This window comes from Muscardinus avellanarius (assembly GCF_963383645.1).
Source record: "Muscardinus avellanarius genome assembly, chromosome: 11".
Taxonomy (NCBI): Eukaryota; Metazoa; Chordata; class Mammalia; order Rodentia; family Gliridae; genus Muscardinus; species Muscardinus avellanarius.
The window spans coordinates 40,448,646-40,467,536 of record NC_137797.1 but is presented as its reverse complement, the minus strand read 5'-3'; the positions used below and the strand labels follow the sequence as shown (position 1 = coordinate 40,467,536).

The following is an 18,891-nucleotide window of genomic DNA, read 5'->3' as shown; positions in this document are numbered from 1 at the left end:
TTAGCAGAAATAATTTTTTTACAATGCACAGGGCATAGTCATAATATTCTGAATAAAACCTGTGATAAAGAAAAATATTCTCCTTATATGTAATGTATAAACTGATGGTGGAGGGTGGCTCTTAATATACATACTCTTTGAAGCTCCTGATTCTTCTCTTCAAGTTGACCTTCTAGATGTCTCATGCGTTCCTCAATATTCCCATGTCTCTCTTCAGCCTGTTAAGAAATATGAAGAATGCACCTGAAATGTAAGATGCGGTTAACTCTTTTCCTCTAGATAAATTGAAATAAAATGTAAAGCAAGCTACTACCAACTGCAAACAGAGTTTTCAAAAAGAAACTTTCTTTAAACAGGCAGCTGAACAGCATCGCTTGAAATGTGTCAGCTACAAAGGCCTGTTACATCCAAGCATCAGCAAAACATTGGAGTCGTTTATGAGCAATGGAATCAGCCAAATGTGACATGCAGACTTTGCATGGTTTGAACACAAACCTGCCATTGTCCAATCTTAAGCTCCTGAAGCACTGAACTGCACAGATGGTCGATTATCAATAAATAAAATTAACACAATTGTCATAAATGAAAAGAAAAAACTTAGATGGATTCTAGTTAGCAATAGAAAGTAAAGTCCAGTAGGACTACCTTCCTACGTATGGAGATCATTTCTTGTAGTTTAGCTTCCATAACATATTGATAATCATCAGATGAGGTAGAAGAGGTTGGATCAGACTAACAAGTCAAGGAAAAGGAGAGGGACAAAATTGAAAAATCAGAACTAAAGACACTGACACTGAACAGAACATAGCACAGAATGCTTAAAATAAAAGTATGACAGCAAAGTTAATACTTTAATAGACAGAACTCTATATGGAGAGAACTATACTAACATCTGGAGAACATAATGCACTTGATGGTTATAAATGAAAAACAATGATATGCTGAAATAAAAAGTGTTGACCTAAGATATGAAAGGTTAGTGATGGTGGGCAATGACAGACTATTACAGAACAAACTAAAGCAACTCTGAAGGAGTCATGAATTCATTGGAATTATGGGAAACCAAACACTAGAATATGTCTCTGACTGATTGTTAAAATATCTTGGTTTGTTTTTCATATTCCTTAAAATAATGATAAAAATGTATCTCAATGTCCAGGCCTATGCTAGAGAGTAACTTAGGTGTAATATATTTGGAAGAAATTTTACTATAGAGTGTATAGAAATCAGAGAAAAAGCTAAGCCACAGGGTACGTTTTTAGTATTTCCCAATGCAAGCAGGATTGAGTTTCCTCAGCAACGGTGGCCAATTTATGAAGTGACTTCTGGTCTCTGAATGCACATTATGGTCTTCCATCTAAAACTTAATTGCCTCTTCTTAGGTACAGCTTTAATTTGAAATTTAAATGAACACGATTAAAAGTCCTCAAATTATAAAGGTGATGATAACACTGTGAGGACAAGAAAATTTATTTGTGAACTTTCCTAAATGATACCAAGGACCACTCCACACTTTCTGCATTCATTTGTTGCTATGGAAACAAAATAGTGTCCTAAGGCAAACAGGCAGCACAGAGTCTCTGTAAGCTAACATGTGCCCAGTGCTAAGGTTAGTTACATGTCTTGGAGGTGACTGTCAGGTTACCACGGTGCGAGGTGTTAACACATGTGACATTGCTGATAGCTGAATTGTATTAGTATGTTAAGTACAAATTACATATAAAATTACATCAAGATTTTAATCAGAACTGCAAGTTAGTAATTATAGTATCAATGCAAATGTGTACCATGATAATAATATCAAAACTATGAAGCATATTCTTTGTAAGTTCACTCTAAAATAAAAACGTATCTATATAAGACTATATGTAAATATGTCATGCAGTAAATGAAAAGAAATAGTATGTTATTCATATATCAGTTCCTATACACTATACTGTTTTATAAAACAAATTCCAATTTAATCTATATAATAAATACTTCAAATTTGGTATATTTATGCAAATTATAATTTAAGATTTATATCTTGTAGGATTTTCCTTCTGATAGTATTTTTATTATAAATGTGGAAAATCATGCACAAATAACCAATAGCCAATTTTGTTCCCTACATCCTCTACAAATTTCTAAGCAGAAGCAGACTGAAAGTTATCATGGTCCCCAAATGCAACAAAATATTTCTATACCATCACTTAAACTTAGCATTCTATTAAGAATATAGCTAACAGATCAAGATGTTGTCTAAATGATATAATTTAAATTTATAAAGTTATATTTAATATTAAAGTACATTTTCAAAGGCAGTGAGCTACATTAAAATTGATCAGATAACTCATTCAAGATAGTCAAGACACATATATTTCAACTTCTAAAACTATCTCTTTAAAAATACAAGATTTTAAAGGTCCTGAAAGTCCTTAAAATTTTTATTCATTCCTGTCATAACTATTCAAAGTATATCACTCAATGTGAAAATTCACTTTACATATGGAACAATAATCCTTTCATGTCTAAATTACTATGTTATTGCTGATACTTTTTATTGGTAGTAAAAATGAGTGAACTACCTTGTGGAATTCAAGACGAATGAAGTCCTTGCAGAGAAACTAAGCAATTTAGTTTATTTTTGATACTTTTTAGTTTTGATACTGGGAATTAAACCCAGGAGTATTTGATCTCTGAACTATACCCCCAACCTTTTTTATCTTGAAACACAGTTTCAAAAGAAAATAAGCTGATAAATGTCTTCCTAAATTGCTGGGTGTGGTCTTGAACCTATGGTCCTCCTGTTTCAGCATTCCAACTATTGATATTACAAGCATTTGCCACCATGCCTTGCTAAAATATGCATTTTAATGAAACAAGTAGATATAACAAATTATAAGATTAGTAGCTCCAAACCATTAAGTGGTCTTTAAATGTTAATTGTTCATAAGCTTGCCATTTTAGCTATTTTAGAGATGTTATTCAAGTTCTCTGACTTTTGAAAAGCCTTAAATGAGATTACTTACACACACACACACACACACACACACACACACACACACACACATCACAAAGATAAAAAACAAAACAAAATAGTATAATCAATCTAATAATGAATTCAAACATCATATGATTTCTAAGCAACAAATACTGGGACCAAGTTTTGACCAACACCCACATATTTTATTGGCTTTGAGATAAAAACATAATAAAGAGACATTTAGGCTATAATATTAAATTATGTATAGCAGATATATTTATCTTAGCCTTATGAAGACTCAAGATTCTGGTACTGGTGTAAATACACAAAAAAACAGTCCTTTCTTTCTCATGTGTCTTAAAGGGATCCTGAGGTTATCTTGGTTTCATTCTTTAATGTGCTACAGGAAATTTTTCAAATGAACAAAACTATAAGTAGACATGGCTTTGAGAAGAGCATGAATATACTCAGAAAGAGAGAAGAAATTAAAGTTAAGGAGAGGACTATCTGAAAAGAAGAAACAAATAGTTGGCTGATAGTATAAGTAGAAATGAGACATTGAAAAAACCTATTTTTTAAAGCAGATCATAGAGATAGTTCTTAAAGGTATTAAAAGCAAAAAAAGCATGAGATTGTTGAAGGTATAAAACCTGAAGAACAAATGAAAGAGATTTTCAAATGTTATAAAAATGTTAAAAGCAGAGGTAATGTTAAAACCTCAGCACTTAAGAACTTTACATAACAAAACAAATGTCAAGAATATGAAAAATATATATCTGAAATATATTATTGATATCGAACCAGTCAGAAGGGAAGATGATAAAAAGCAAAAGAGTGAATTATGACATTAGAAGGATTTGGAAGAAAGATACAAATGTTATTAAAATGAGGGGAACACAAAATATCGAGAAAAAGTAAAATTTGGGCAATGTTTTAGGTTAAGTGTAGGCTGAGAAAATTATTTTGGGGTATACAAGGTAATATATCAAACTAAGAGTCCAACAGGATAAAAAGAATAAGGACAAAAAAGATGAGATCTCTATGTCCATTTCTGGATTTTTATATGTATTCTAAATAAAGAATTCTTAGGAATATTTAAAGCCCTCTGAGTCAAATATTACACTGTAAATTATGTTTCATTTTTAGTCTATCAAAGCTAATTTAGGGCAATAAATAGCTGAATTTTAAATTGTTTGCTTGGGAAAGATTTCAGACTTTCTGATATCATACTCAGGCTAAGATAAATGATTATTATGCATTAAAATTTACAAAAGTTCTTTTCTGTAGTCATTCACCTAATCGAACCCTCAAATAGTCAAATTTAATAATATAATTATTTATGAAAGTTATTTATGTTTCTCAGATAAAAACCCTAAGTATGCATATCTTAATCTGTGCAATACTATTTTAAAATAAACCTTTGCAAGAAAGACATATTAGTATAAATATGTTTAGGAGCTTTATATAATTTAGGACATATTTTCCAATTAAATTATAAATTTTTCTTTATCTTGAAAATCACACATTTTGAAATTGTCAGTAGAAGTATAGAAGGCTCCAAATAGTAATCTCACTTCAGTCGGATTAGTGTTTTATTTAACTATTTCTTTCAATATAGCAAGGATTCCAATGCTTCCAAATCCTGCTCTACTTGGTAAATGTTTCCTTTCTTACTACTCGGCAAACTTCCTTATTTTAACAGATAGGAAGATTAGCTTACTATTGATCTTTGTTTATTTTATTTTATTTATTTATTTTTTATGGGATGGAACCCAGGGGCATTCGACCTCCGAATGGTGTAGACCCCCTGCCCTATTTTTTATTCTTTATTTTGAAACAGGGTCTCACTGAGTTGCAGAGGGCCTCAGTAGCTGAGGCTGTCCGCAAACTATGGTCATCTTCTCTAAGCCTCCTGAATGCTGGGATTACAAGCGTGCATCACCATGCCCGGCAATTTTTGTTCATTTTTTTAAGAAAGTATTTGTGTATGCACCTCCTTCTCCATTGTTTCATCAATTATTTTTTAAAAATCCTTAATGCCAGGATTTAAATTTTAATTTTACATACCTATGGTACCCATTTATTGCTCTAGCCTGAAAAACATAGCAAACAACAATGATTGTGTGAACATATAAAACATATTTATATTTTTAAATACTACCAAATACCAAATATATATTTTTAAATACTACCAAAAGTTGAACATGGTATTTGTGATAACAATCAGGACTTTTATTGTAGTGAAACACAGTTTGAAGCAATACCATTTTCATTTGACTAGAAAATTTCAGAATAGGCCTCTTTAATATTACAATGGATGCTAAATTCAAACTGTAGAGACACTTGTAGACTCTCTTGGCTAAGCAATTGAAGAAATTTTTGAATGCTATTCAGAGTATTATTAATTTTAATTTTTGGAATAAATTACACATAAAACCCAATTTTTTAACTAGTTAATGGATTTTGACTTTAGACTTCTACATGTCTAACTTCCAGCTTCTAACATGCTTTATCATACAATAGCCTAAAAGAAATCAAGTTTATTACTTTATTATATTTCCTATACTTTTAATAACACACTATTGTACCTTTTAAACTATAAACATCATTGTGCATTTATCTTCATTATTCTTATGTGCAAACATTACTGTGGGAAATTATCCGTAAACATCAAATAAATTTTTCTTTTGTTAGTGTTTTAGTAGGCAAGGGAATCATAATCTTTGTATAGGAATCATTTATATAAGCAAAATTAAGACACATTAAATAAGCAATTTGCAAAATAATAGAAATAATGTAATAAAGATTAAGTAGATATAACTTTCATAGAGCCTAAAGAAAAGTTTCACAGATTCCATTTCAATTGCTAGCTTTTTCTACAAGTACATCTAGGTCGACCAATTGTTTTATCATGGTACCTTTGTTAGGGCTGCAATTCTCTGAGCCAGTTCAGCCTCTACTTCAGGTAGGGTTTCAGCCTTTCTCATAGTCTGCTGCAACTTTTGCTCAGCCAGCTCTAGACGCTCTTGTAACTGTCTATTTTTCTCTTCCATCTGAAAGTAGAATGGTTAAAAAAAAAAGCACTTAATGGGTCAGAGTTAGGAAAGCAAATACTAGTGGCTATGGGTTTTGCACTTCAGCAATTATTCTAGATTGAAAATCAGCCACGACCACACCTAAATGTGCTAAGTTATGACTGCCATCAGGATTTCATATATTATTTACCAACTTTCCTTAATAAAATTTAGTACATTAAAAAATGGAAAAGTTCTTAGCATTGGTAGCAAAAAGAAAAGAAATTGCTAATGAGTCTAAATGTAAACAAATGTAATGTAGCTCAATATTAAAAATTCAGATATCTCCTGATAACAAAATATTGAAAATTAGAGCATTAGACTAGAGCACATGATGACTAAGAGCCCAGACACTAGAGACAGGCTTGGCAAACTACCTATGAAGGGCTAGATAATAAATATTTTTTATCAAATGGTCTCTGTCCCAATTCCTTGACTCTTGTTTAGCACTTGTTTTAACAAAGTAATCATAGACAATGATTAAATAATTAGGCATAGCTATGTTCCAATAAAGCTTTATTTATAAATACATATTTGGTCCCTGTACCATATTTTGCTCACTCTTGCTCTAGGGCCCAGTAGACTTAGGCTTCCAGTATTGGCTGTAGCATTTACCAGAAGTTTAAACTTGGGAAAATGTTAATGTCTTTGATCCTTGTATACTCAGTATAATAACTCTACCTATTTCATAGGTGGCAGTTAAAGTGATATATGTAAACAGTTTAGCACAATTTGTGGGTTATGTCCAGATTATCAGAAAATAATAACAATTATTTTTGTTATGATTAAGACAAATTCTTTATTTTTCTAAAAAAGTAAACTGAACACTAGAATCACTTTTTGTTGGCACTATTCTAAATTTTAGAGCATGATCCATCAATCATCTACCAAGAAACACTTATATTTATTCTGTGTTTTGGGCATTTATCAGAATAAAGCCACACACAAATACCAGAACAAAACCAAGACAGAGATACTGAACCTGCCGTAGGATGGCTTCTTTATTTGCCAACTCGTTTTCCAGCTTGTCATTCATATCATGGATGGAGGTAGATTCCCTCTGAGCACTAAGGTACCGCTTCTCAAGGGTGGTGATTCTTTCTTCCATGTCTTCCTTCTGTGCCATGGCCTATAATTAAAAGGTTAAAAATTAGATTATATGTTTAATTTGTTGTTTTTTATTCAAGCAAAATAATAAGATACAAAAATATGGCTTTCTTGAGGATTCATTCAGTTCTTTTTACAGAAAGAGCATACGTTTTCATGTGAGCTTTCCCAATGTATTTATCAGAAATCTTCTTACATCTTTAGATTAACCAGAAGCTTTCTTATCGCTGAGAATGCAAAAGAGTACATTTTGGGATTGCCTACTATAGAATTGGCATTTTTAGAAAAGAAGAGGCAGATAAATTAGCTCATTATAGAGTACAAGTAAGTACACTTTTAAGTACAGTTGCAAACTATAAGAATGTAAAATGGTTTCTATGGCTTCAAATTGCAAAGCAATCTTCAAATAAGAAATGAAAAAATACCAACAGTATTCTTCACACCTAAGAAAGAATAACTCAGTGGCTAACAAAGAAGTATGGGTTCAGGATGTAGCTCCATGATAGAGTGCTTGCCTAGCTATATGCAAGGCCCTGAACTTGATCCCAGGCAGTGCAAAATGACAATGATGATTAAAATAATTAATTCTTTTTTTTTTTTTTTGGTGGTACTGGGGTTCCTGGAAACCCTTCTACCTCCGGGCTATACTCCCAGACCTATTTTATACTTTTTTATTTGGAAACAGGGTTTCTTAAGCCAGAGAGGCTGGCTTCAAACCTGCGTGATCCTCCTGTCTCTGCCTCCCAAGCACGGGGATTACAAGCGTGCGCCACCATACCCGGCTAAAATAATTAATTCTTAAAAATCAGTTCTAAGCAATTTAGAAATAATTTTAAATATTTTTAAAAAGAGAAAGAAAAATTGTATATTCAAATCATATTCACAAAAAATATCCCGAATGACATGACTTAACCATTTTTCCTATTATACATATTTAAATCAACTTAGAGTTTATAAAGCCTCATAAAACAGATTTAGAAAGAAATTAACTATCAGAATAAATGGAAAAAGTTATGAAATTGATATATTTGAAACACTAAAATTTAAACAATACATGTATTATGGGTAATAATGTGGAGATGACTTTACCTTCCTAACAATTTACGTGAAAATTTGTTGGTAGACAAATAACCTAATTTATTGAGAAGATGTTGGTGAAAATCAGCTGCAGAATGTCATTTCATGGCACTAGAATGGTTTCTTGAGACTCTATGAAGGAACTGAGGGGATGGTGTAATTTCTGTGCATTATAATTCCCTTGCAGAAAGAACTGAAGGTATGGTGTCAGTTTTTGTGTCTACTACTAGCTGGGTTCATATTACTTATACCTAAATGCTACCACATATCAGGCAGATCTTGAGCAAGCTCAATCAGGGGATCCGCAACAGCGTAGATCCCCCATGAAGTATGTATAGCATTCCTTTCTTCATAAAATTATTTTAGGATTATTTGGATTAATATGTATAATTGGAATTTTATGTATAAACATTATAACTAAAACTGATGGGCAGCGGCTTGTGAGAGACTCAGGCAGCAAAGATTTTTTCCCAAGGATAAAGTTATTGGGCCAAACATTAAGTTCAAACTGACCTTAGTTAGAGCCAATGTATAAGATTAAGTTTGAGTCAGCCTCATAAAGTGAGACAAAGCATACTATGATTATTTGAATGTCTGACACCCTGCCCTGAAGTATGTAAATAATAACTTTTTCCCGTCCTTGAAGATCCTGCTTGCATGACTATGCCTTTGCTATTCTGCCAACAAAAAAAGTATAAAAACTATAACAAATCCTAAATAAAGGGGAAAAATATTAATCTTGTATGGCTTCTTCTCTCATTGACCTCGGCTTCCCCTCACCAACACACGAACCTCGACTCTGCTAGGGCTGGACCCTGGCACCTAAACAGAACTTTAATCCTTTTCTTCCAAGCTCCAGAGCAGTCTTGCCACATCTACAGAGAAGATAATCTTTAATCTAAATTCCAAAAGAAATTAAAGTTCTTAAAGAAACAGTCCTTCCTTCAGTGCCATTCACAAACTTAATCACAAGCATAGAAATCCTTGACTTGCAGCCTTTAGTTTAGAATGAATGTCCCACCTTTGCTCAAAGATTCCTCACTGTCTGTATTTGAGTTCTATGCATTGTCCCCTTTAGGAACCTTAATCACTTTAATTCTCCTGGACTTTTAAGGTGATGGTGAGGTCAATTCCATTTGAGCTGAAACCGTGAAAGAGGCTAACAAAGAAATTGGTGCAGTTTCAAAGAGGAAGGCAGAGGCAAAAAAGGATAATTCCAAGAAAATAAAAACAAGATTGATAAGTTATTTCCTCACTGATCATTGACCATAATTCAACTGAAAAATTCTTAGCAAACTATTGAAAAGTGTGGAGGAATTTCCATAGTTTAAAATGCAAGCAATTTAATGTATGAAGTAGCTAATAAAATTCTGGAAAATCAAAGTTCTAAAACAAAATAAAATATTGTTGTAGCAAAAGACTAGTATTTTGGATCAATTGTGAAAGTTATTCCCATAAAATAATAAAACTGGATGTTATTGAATGTGACTTTGATATAATTACAAAGGAGAGATGAGTGAAAGTAAGGGAAGAACAAGATGGCCATAGTCTTTATCAAATACAATAAGAGGACACAGATTAAGGATTTTTTTTTCTTTTTTGGTACTTAAGGTTGACACAGACATTTTACCTCTGAGCTGCAAACATAGCCTTATTTTATTTATTTTTATTTTGAAACAGGGTCCTGCTAACTTTCCAAGGCAGCCCTCAAAATTATGATCTTGTTGTCTCAGCCTCCTTAATATTGGGATGACAGGTGTGGACTGCCACGCCCAGCTTACTTTAGATTTAATTAATTAATTAATTTTGGTACTGGGATGGAAGCCAGGGGCATTCTACCTTTGAGCTTCATCCCCCAGCTCTATTTTATTCTTTTATTTTGAACCAGGGTCTCACTAAGTTGTTGGGAGTCTCTCTGAATTCCGGAGGCTGGCCTTTATAACCTGTGATCCTCCTGTCGTAACCTCCCAAGTGCTGGTATTACAAAGGAGTATCACCAAGCTGAGCCTTGGTTAGCTTAAGTAAGAGGACGTGGAATCATCATGTTGATGTCCATCGCTCTGATGTGTCTCATTCAGCTCTTCCTCTTGTATTTCTTTACTGAGGAAGGACAACATCCTGCATAGAAAGTAAGAATCATCCTTGCAAATGTCTCTTCACCCTTATTCGCACCAATTAACTTAATGTGTCGTTTTGCTATTGGTCTTTTTCCATCCTTCCTTTTCTCCATCCTCCTGCCCAAAAGATGCTCTAAATACTAATCTGACTTTATGCTTCTTGGCCCCACTGACAACCTGATTTCAGATGAAAGTCTCCACAAATGTGAGAGAATAAATTACAGTAGTTTTCAGCCATACAGTGTGTGCATTTTTGATTCAGCAAATCATTTAGGTGATTTAAATTTTAACTTCAGACCATGTTACCAAAACTAACATTTTTTTTGGTATTGAAGATAGAACCCAGGGACATTCTATCTTTGAGCTACACCCCCAGGCCCATATTTTATTATTTATTTTGAAACAGGGCCTCACTGAATTGCTGAAGCAGTCCACGAACTGCTTCTCCTGTCTCAGCCTCCCAAATGCTGGGATTACAAGTATGCGCCACCATGCCTGACCAAAAAGTAATTTTGAATTTACAAGTCAGAGAAATAGCTTTTCCCTTCTTGTCATTTAAACATTCTTCTCTCTCTTTCTTTCTTTCTTTCTTTCTTTCTTTCTTTCTTTCTTTCTTTCTTTCTTTCTTCCTTTTATTTTTATTTATTTATTTTTTTTTTTGCTGGTCTGGGGATGGAACGCAAGGGCATTCGACCTCCAAGCTACACCCCCTGCCCTGTTTTTTATTTTTTATTTTGAAACAGAATCTCACTAAGTTGTGGAGGGCCTCACTAAGTAGCTGAGGCTGTTCATGAACCGCGATCCTCTGGTCTCAGCCTTTCGAATGCTGGGATTACAAGAATGCACCACCCTGCGTGGCTATCATTTGGAAATTCTAAGAAAGGAAAGTTTTACTAATTTTTAAAAATTGGTAGCTAAAAAAATTAGAAAAATAAAATGAAGATTAAATGATCTCTTGACCTGAAGGTTCATGCATAAATTTGACAATGTTATATAAATATAACTCTTTAGTAAATTTTAGCTAGTAAAGTGTAAAATATAATTCCATGTTTCAAGTAATAGAAAAAACAAAACTGATTTTGATTTGATCGCTTATAATTTTTTCTTATTAGAAGAGACTTTTTATTTATTTAATTATTTTTTGAATGGGGCATTGAACCCAGGGGCATTCCACCTCCAAGCTATATCCCTATACCTATTTTATTTTTTATTTTGAAAACAAAGTCTCTCTACATTGCTGAGGGCCTCACTATGTTCCTAAGGCTAACCTCCAATCTATAATCCTCCTGTTTCAGCATCCCAAGTACTGAGATTATAGGCATGTGCCACCACACCCAGCTTGTAAGGAGCATTAATAGGAATTAGAAAGATAAGCTGGTTTTATTCACAGAACAAAATATAATTACAATGTTTTAACAAAAACTTTCATTCTTTGCATAGCTATGATTTCAGTGAGATATTATCCATACATGGTAACTAACCTTCTTGATTAAAAAGTAAAGAGCTAAGCTACTCTTATGAGTTTGTCTATTATAATTTTTATAATTTTTTGGTGCATTGGTCTTACATCATAATGTAGTTCATAGAGATAGTGTCATACATGCACACAGTACTTGGTGGGCTTTCCCTCCGGCTTCCTCCTCACTCCCCTCCAAAAATATAGTATATTGAGTTTGACATTGGTTTTCTCACTTATGTACATAAAGGCAATGGAAGTGTTTCCTTCATTGATTCTCCCTCTTTCCCCTCCCCCTTCCCCAAGACCACCTTCCTGGGTCCACTATAATTTCTCCTCCATTATCTGAAGTTGCTCTAATATCCAGATTTCTCCCTAACTTCTACATAGGTGTGCCATGTCTAGCTTTAATCCAGTTTATCTAGTCTTATAGATAAAAATCATTGTAAGAAGCTACTAAAACAAAACTTTAATTAAAAATAAAGTTTGAATAGATTTCATAAATGATAAAGAAAAATAATAAAATACAGTCTAAAATCATTAATGGAATATAATTATATAATTAAATTTAGATATATTAGACTATCTTTATGTGCAAAGCAAAACACATTTCAGTTTTTAAATATATGGCTATTTTTCTATTTATTTTTTCTTAATTAATTAAAAAAGCATTTAATTATATAATATATAAATTATACTCTCCTAACAATGTTATAGGAGTACCAGAGAGAATTAGCTTCTTTTTTTTTTCTATTAAGAAACTTACAATCCAGTAGACTTTGTGTGACCATAGCTCAGAAGCATATTATTCAGAAAAACAAAAGCAGAATGTTGAGTGGGATACCTTTTTTGTGTGTGAGGTGCTGAGGATGGAACCCAGGGACATTCCACTTTCTAGTTACACCCCCAGCCCTATTTTCTTATTTTCTATTTTGAAACAGGGTTTCACTGAGTCGCAAAGGGTCTCACTAACTGGCTGAGCCTGGCTGTGAACCTGTGATCCTCCTGCCTCAGCCTCCCAAGTACTGAGATTAAAAGAGTACATCACCACGCCCTTCTGACTTGATACCATTTTTTAAAGTGTACAGATTTCACAACTGTGCATGGTACTAGAGATTAAATCCAGGAACATTTTATCTCTGAGCTCTACTTCCCGGCCTATTTTATTTGTTATTTAGAAACAAGGTCTGATTAAGTTGTCGAGAGCCTTGCTAAGTTACTGAGGCTGACTTCAAATCCACAATCCTCTTGTCTCAGTCACCTGAGTACTGATTTACAGGTGTGTGCCACCACATCTGGCTGGATTTCACAACTTCTTGCTTATTGGAAAGAATGAGTAAAAGATTAGTTATTTAGGTGACAGTTCTATTGCAGCTGCATTTTTATTATAGCTGAATAAATTATCATGAATATCTTTAAATAAATTATCATGCTGTGTTCATTTTAGAAGCTTATAGTGGGAAAAGCACAAGTTTTTTAAGCTAGTTTAATTGTATTTCTTCTTAGTGCTGGAGTAGAAAGGAAGTACCTAGACCCTGAGAAACTCACTTTGTATCATGAAGTCTTAGTGTCTTCATCAGAAAAGTTAGAGTAATAATATCTTCTTTATAGCACAATAGTGGGAAATAAAATATGATGTACCTGTAATAATATTCATATATGGTTGGTCCTTGATGAATGCTTAGTGCATCATGAATTTGTGGCTTGACAATTGAATCTTTCAGGCATATTTTACTTATCCTTCATAGTGTCCAGTGACCTGCGTGTGTGTGTGTGTGTGTGTGTGTGTGTGTGTGTGTGTGTGCACGTGCACGCAAGGACATGTACCCAAGAAAAAGGCAGGCTGAGTGTAGGCTCTCTTCACAGGTCTCATCGACTGTCACTGCCTTCTGTCTTGCACCTGGCTCATCACACATTCCCAGTGCCTGGCTGGCTCTGAAAGCACATTTGTGTTTGCACCCTCCCATCGAAGGTAGATGATGACAGATACTTCTTTCTCAGAAAACTCTTCTAAGATATGACTGCATTGCAATTATGGAGCTGAAAAGTATATTTTAAAACAATTTCTTGGGAAAGAACACCTTATTCACTAGAAGATATTTCTAATAAATAGATACCTCGCACCAGAGGATTGACATTTCCCTGTGACTGGACTTCTTGTTACCTACTTCCAGAGATTATCAATATTAAATAGAGTGATGTTTCAAATGGGCAGTAAGAAAGGGGAGCTGGAGACACTGAGCCCTACCTGTGACACTCAATGAGATAAGCATGAATCATGTGTGAAAATCCTAAAATATAAAGAAACAGCCAAATCTCTAGAAAGAAGAGAATGAAGAGACACAGAATGAGAAAAAGTTCAAGAACAGGAGCTGTGAGTTAGAAGCCAGAAATGCTAGTGATTTCAGAACAGAGATAACAGATGACGGGTTAAACTTTATTCAATTAATATAACCTCTGGTGTGTGGTTGTGGGAAGGAATGAAGAGGAAAGATGTATCCATGAACTATTCATTCATATAAATTTGTATCAGCTGAGCTGTGGTGAATCTACCACTTCATAGTTCATCTCTCTTTTTTTCTTAGCTAGTAGATATAATTTTAGTACATGTTCCATGTATTCTGATGTTTCTGTAAATTATGCTCAATAGCTATGTAGGTGATAATAAGAGAGTAGTAAATCAAACAAAACAAAGCAAAAAAAAATCCCAGTCCCTAAGCATCTTTATGTACAGTCAGGGAAGAGGACAGATGATACACAGGTAAATCAGTAAAGTTCATATTGTGCCAGGTAAGAGGAAGTGTTATGAGATAAATGAAAAAAGATGAAGAGTATATATGTCTGAACAGCAAGGTCAGGGAATATTTCCTGTGAAGACAATTTTTCAGCAAAGGGTGGAGGGGAGGGTTAAGAATGACATCAAATAAGTTCTGCCTGCTTAAGCAGTGTCCTGAAATGAGCAGAATGGGATAGGATGGAGATGAGCCTCCTATGGCCAGGAGGGAGGTAGCAGAGATTACACATGTCTTTTAGGCCACTTTACGGCTTTCATATCTCTGTAAATTAATGACCATTCACAAGCATTAACCAGAAAAGTAGCATGAGCTGATTTGTAGGCATAGTAGCGCTGCCACTGTGTTATACATAGACTCAATGACCAGTCAAGAGCTTAATAATTCAGTGGTAGATGATGGTTGTGTAGAAAAAGGAAGGGCCGTGAAGACTGTGAGAAGAGCTCATATAATGTGCTTGGAGTAGGATTTACTGCAGGATCAAACACAGGGAGTCAAAGAGAAGCACAAAGACAGCCCCAAGATGTTTTAGCTTGAGCAACAACAATAATGGGTAGGCAGGGTGGCAGAAGAGTGAATTTTTTTTGACGGGGGGTGATAGCAAGAAGCAATCTTGAAGATACTCATTTTGAGACTCTCCTAGATATTTAGATATAATCGTCTGGAAATCAGGGGAGAAAGATAAGCTAGAGTTATAAACTGGGAGTTGTCGTAAAGCTATGGTTGGTTTGGGCGCATCAGACTGTCTGAATGTAAGAGAGAAGTAAGATAAATTGATCAGGGAGGGCACTGGGAACTTAAGAAAGGAAGGTGACCCAGTGGAGGACCCCAAGAAGCAGGTAGTGAGTAAATATGGAGGAAATTCATGAGAGAGTAGCACTCTATTAGCCCAGTGTAGAGATGCCCCAGGGCAGAGAGAGTGGTCAGTAGCGTAAATGATTGAAAAGAATGGACCCCCATATCCATGGACATATATCAATAAAAAAATTATGAAACGGTTTTTGGGTGTGGGTCCATGCGGGCATAAATGTGATACAATGGGCTTAAGAGAAAGTGGGAAAAAAGGATATGCAGAATAGAGCCAACTTCATTTACAACTAGTTAATTATATATGAACAATATAAAAGGATAAAATACATGACTTAGAAGAATATGTAAGAATGGAAAAAGTGAAAAGTCACATAATTATACTTCCACAGAGAGAATAATTTTCTCTTGAATTGTAACTGAGAAAGTAAAGCTATTCTAAACTTTTACTTTAAACAGGTAAGATGATTGAGCAATGGCACAAATTAAATTTTTTTATCTTTTTTTTAGTAACTTTAAGGTACTTTCTTCTTTTTCTTAATAGAAAAAGCAATGTTAAGTCTAGCAAGAACTGAATATACAGAAAAAGAAAGGTTATCTTATACATATGTATAATGTTCACACGTATACTTCACTTCATAGACAGATAACCAAAATAAAAGAGATGATTTAAAGTAATGTCTGAGTATTTCTCTATGCTAAGATTATAGGGAGTCGTGATGAATATCACATGCATGGTTATTTAAAATTAAAAGCTTACATTTTTTGAAATTTTTTAAACCTTTAGAAAATCTTCATTGTGTCTGAGACATGACACCCCAAATTTCTTTCCATACATATTTAAGGGGTTGATGAAGTAAACTATTTTTGCTTTACTGAACAAGTGTAACTAATATAATGCAAACCAAATTATGATCTTTTGAGAAGTGAAGACTGCATTCCATTAGAGGGAAATTATGGAAATAGCCTCTCAGTGGTCGCATTCAGGAAGCCAAGACAGAAAATGTGTGAATCACTTACCTCTCGAATGTCCCTTTGATATTTAGTGTTCAATTCTTCTGTTTTAATGAGATCCTTCCTTGCTGTCTCTGCTTCCTGTTCCACCTCCCCTACTCGGGAAGAAAGGGCTGCTAAGCGTTCTTTCATTTGGGCCATTTCATAGTTTTGCTTTTCGAGCAATTCTTGTAGTTCAACTATTTGACTGGTGTCATCAGTTGAGTCTATAGAGCCATTGGACAAACGCTGCAGAAATGGACAAAGAGATGGCACTTAGGATTTTCTATACCCTTAATTTAAAGCTTATAAAACTAAAGAAAGGAAACATATACATATTTCTAACTGAGAAATTAGAACTTCTGAAGATAAACTAGTTTGAGAGAAAAAGTTAAGTTTCTGAGAAAACTTACGTGATATAAAAATATAGTGGTAAATCAGTCATTTTCAAACAGCTTAGCAGAAGTATTTAAACTCTAATAGCACAATTCACTTATGTTCTAAACATTAACTAAGTGGACTCTATTATTTTATCAATTATATATGTACTTTATTAATAATATATTTATACTAATACAATTCAGCATATTATTTTAATTGAATAAGTAAAACCACAAAAAGTACTTAATGTTTTTCATTTTTATTCAAAATTCTGTGACTTTTAAAGCTTTATTTTAAATGATACACAGAAAAGGAACATATACAATGATTTTTAAAAGAATATATACAAAAGGCATGGTGAGGCACTCCTGCAATCCCAGTACCTGGGAAGCTGAGACAGGAGGATTACAGGTTCAAGATCAACCTCAGCAACTTAGTGAGATCCTGTTTCAACATAAAAAGTAGAGTAGATGTTAAATGCTTTTAATACATACATACATACACACACACACACACACAAGTAGGCAAGATGATGGATTTGTTAATAAGCTTGAAAGTAGATACAATGATTATTTGTCCAATAAAAATAGAAAAAAAAGGATGCTACACAGCCCAACTGCCTTGGAGAAGTTTTGTGGTCAGAAGTGTGTATCAACTGGGGATAAATAATTTTTGAGAAGATAAAGAATGCAACCAAGTAGAAACAGGAAAGTATTGAGAAAAGGCAAGAAAAACATTTAGTTCTGCTATAATGCTTGTTTAACATAAATTTCTTCCAACACTATAGATATATTAGGAAACAACTGGAACATAATGTAAATTTAGTGTTCTCTTATGTACAATTTTGTTTCCAAGAAGCATTGGCTAAACACAGGCACTGGCACCCAGCTGAACCAAGCCAAGTAGGAATACATAAAATGAACACATGCGTGGTCCTCACATCATCACTGCCGCCACCAATTGACCTCAGTTCCCTGCAGGTGTCGTGAGTTTATCCATCCACATCTGTGTTATAGCTTTATGTCTGATCCTAGATACTTTGCCAGCGTGTCACAATAAATGAAAGTCTTAAGTCCTTTTGATATCCACTTCTCCAAAGAAACTGTTTTTTTAATATAAAGAGCAACTTTATCTTATTACTCATGCAATTATTAACCACTTAACGTGTAAAACTGTGCCAACATTTTTATTCGCTATCTCTTTTTATATTATAGATAAAACTTTTACTATAGTGCTGTACACCTAATTTCTCCCATTAGTCCTGTTTTTTTTTTTAAATTTTGTTTGTTTGTTTCTGTGGTACTGAGGATTGAACCCAGGGATAGTCTACCTCTGAGCTATACTTTCAGTCCTATTTTATTTTTATTTTGAGACACAGTCTCACTTAGTATTGGAGGTTGTCCTCTAACTTGTAATCTTTCTATCTCAGATTCCCAAGTACTAGAATCACAGATGTATATCTCCAATGCCCTTCAGGTTATTTTTTAACTGACATAAAATTGTATGTATTTATTCTGAATAATATGTTATTTTTAAATTGTATGTGGAATCTGCAAAAGTGATCCCATAGAAGTAACATAGAATGATGGCAGCCATCTTTGTATTTTCAGGGTTTTTTTTTTGGGGGGGGATGTAATTTTACATAGCTCATGATTTTTAGGAGTGCAAATGTTATATAGAGCAGAATTGACTATATAAGGGGAAAGATCAGAAAGCAACATAAAAACTGAGAAAGATAAAATACAGAGAAAGGGAAAACAGACAAATGGTAAGAAATGTTAAATACAATAATCTAGCACAATAGAATCAAAGAGAAGTAGCTGGGTAAATAAAAGTTAAAATTTAAAAGTTGGACAAATAAAATTTAAAATTTAAAAGGGCAGAGGAAGATTATACAGAGTTAATTGCTATTTTTTTAGTTGACTAGAAGAAGGAGTTCTATTAAATCATTTTTTTTTTTTGTTTTGTTACTGTGGTACTGAAGATTGAACCCAAGGGTATTCTACCTCTGAGCTATACTCCCAGTCCTTTTTATTTTGAAATGGTCTCTTCATGTTGCTGAGGTCTTGCTAATTTGCCAAGGTTGATCTCAAACCAGCAAAATACCCTGCCTTTGCCTCCC

At 33.8% G+C, this 18,891-nt stretch overlaps 1 protein-coding gene across 12 annotated transcripts in view; it reads right to left on the bottom strand.

Moving 5' to 3' along the window:
* Window positions 1-18,891, bottom strand: part of PPFIA2 (PTPRF interacting protein alpha 2) — a gene marked incomplete at both ends in the record, with an annotated part of 485,975 nt that overhangs the window by 100,433 nt on the left and 366,651 nt on the right. For all 12 annotated transcript variants that reach the window (XM_080705637.1, XM_080705639.1, XM_080705631.1 and 9 more), the window contains 4 exons: window positions 135-218; window positions 5,884-6,018; window positions 7,022-7,168; window positions 16,416-16,637. In XM_080705637.1, coding sequence (XP_080561763.1) covers window positions 135-218; window positions 5,884-6,018; window positions 7,022-7,168; window positions 16,416-16,637 — 588 coding nt within the window. The remainder of the gene's footprint in view (window positions 1-134; window positions 219-5,883; window positions 6,019-7,021; window positions 7,169-16,415; window positions 16,638-18,891) is intronic.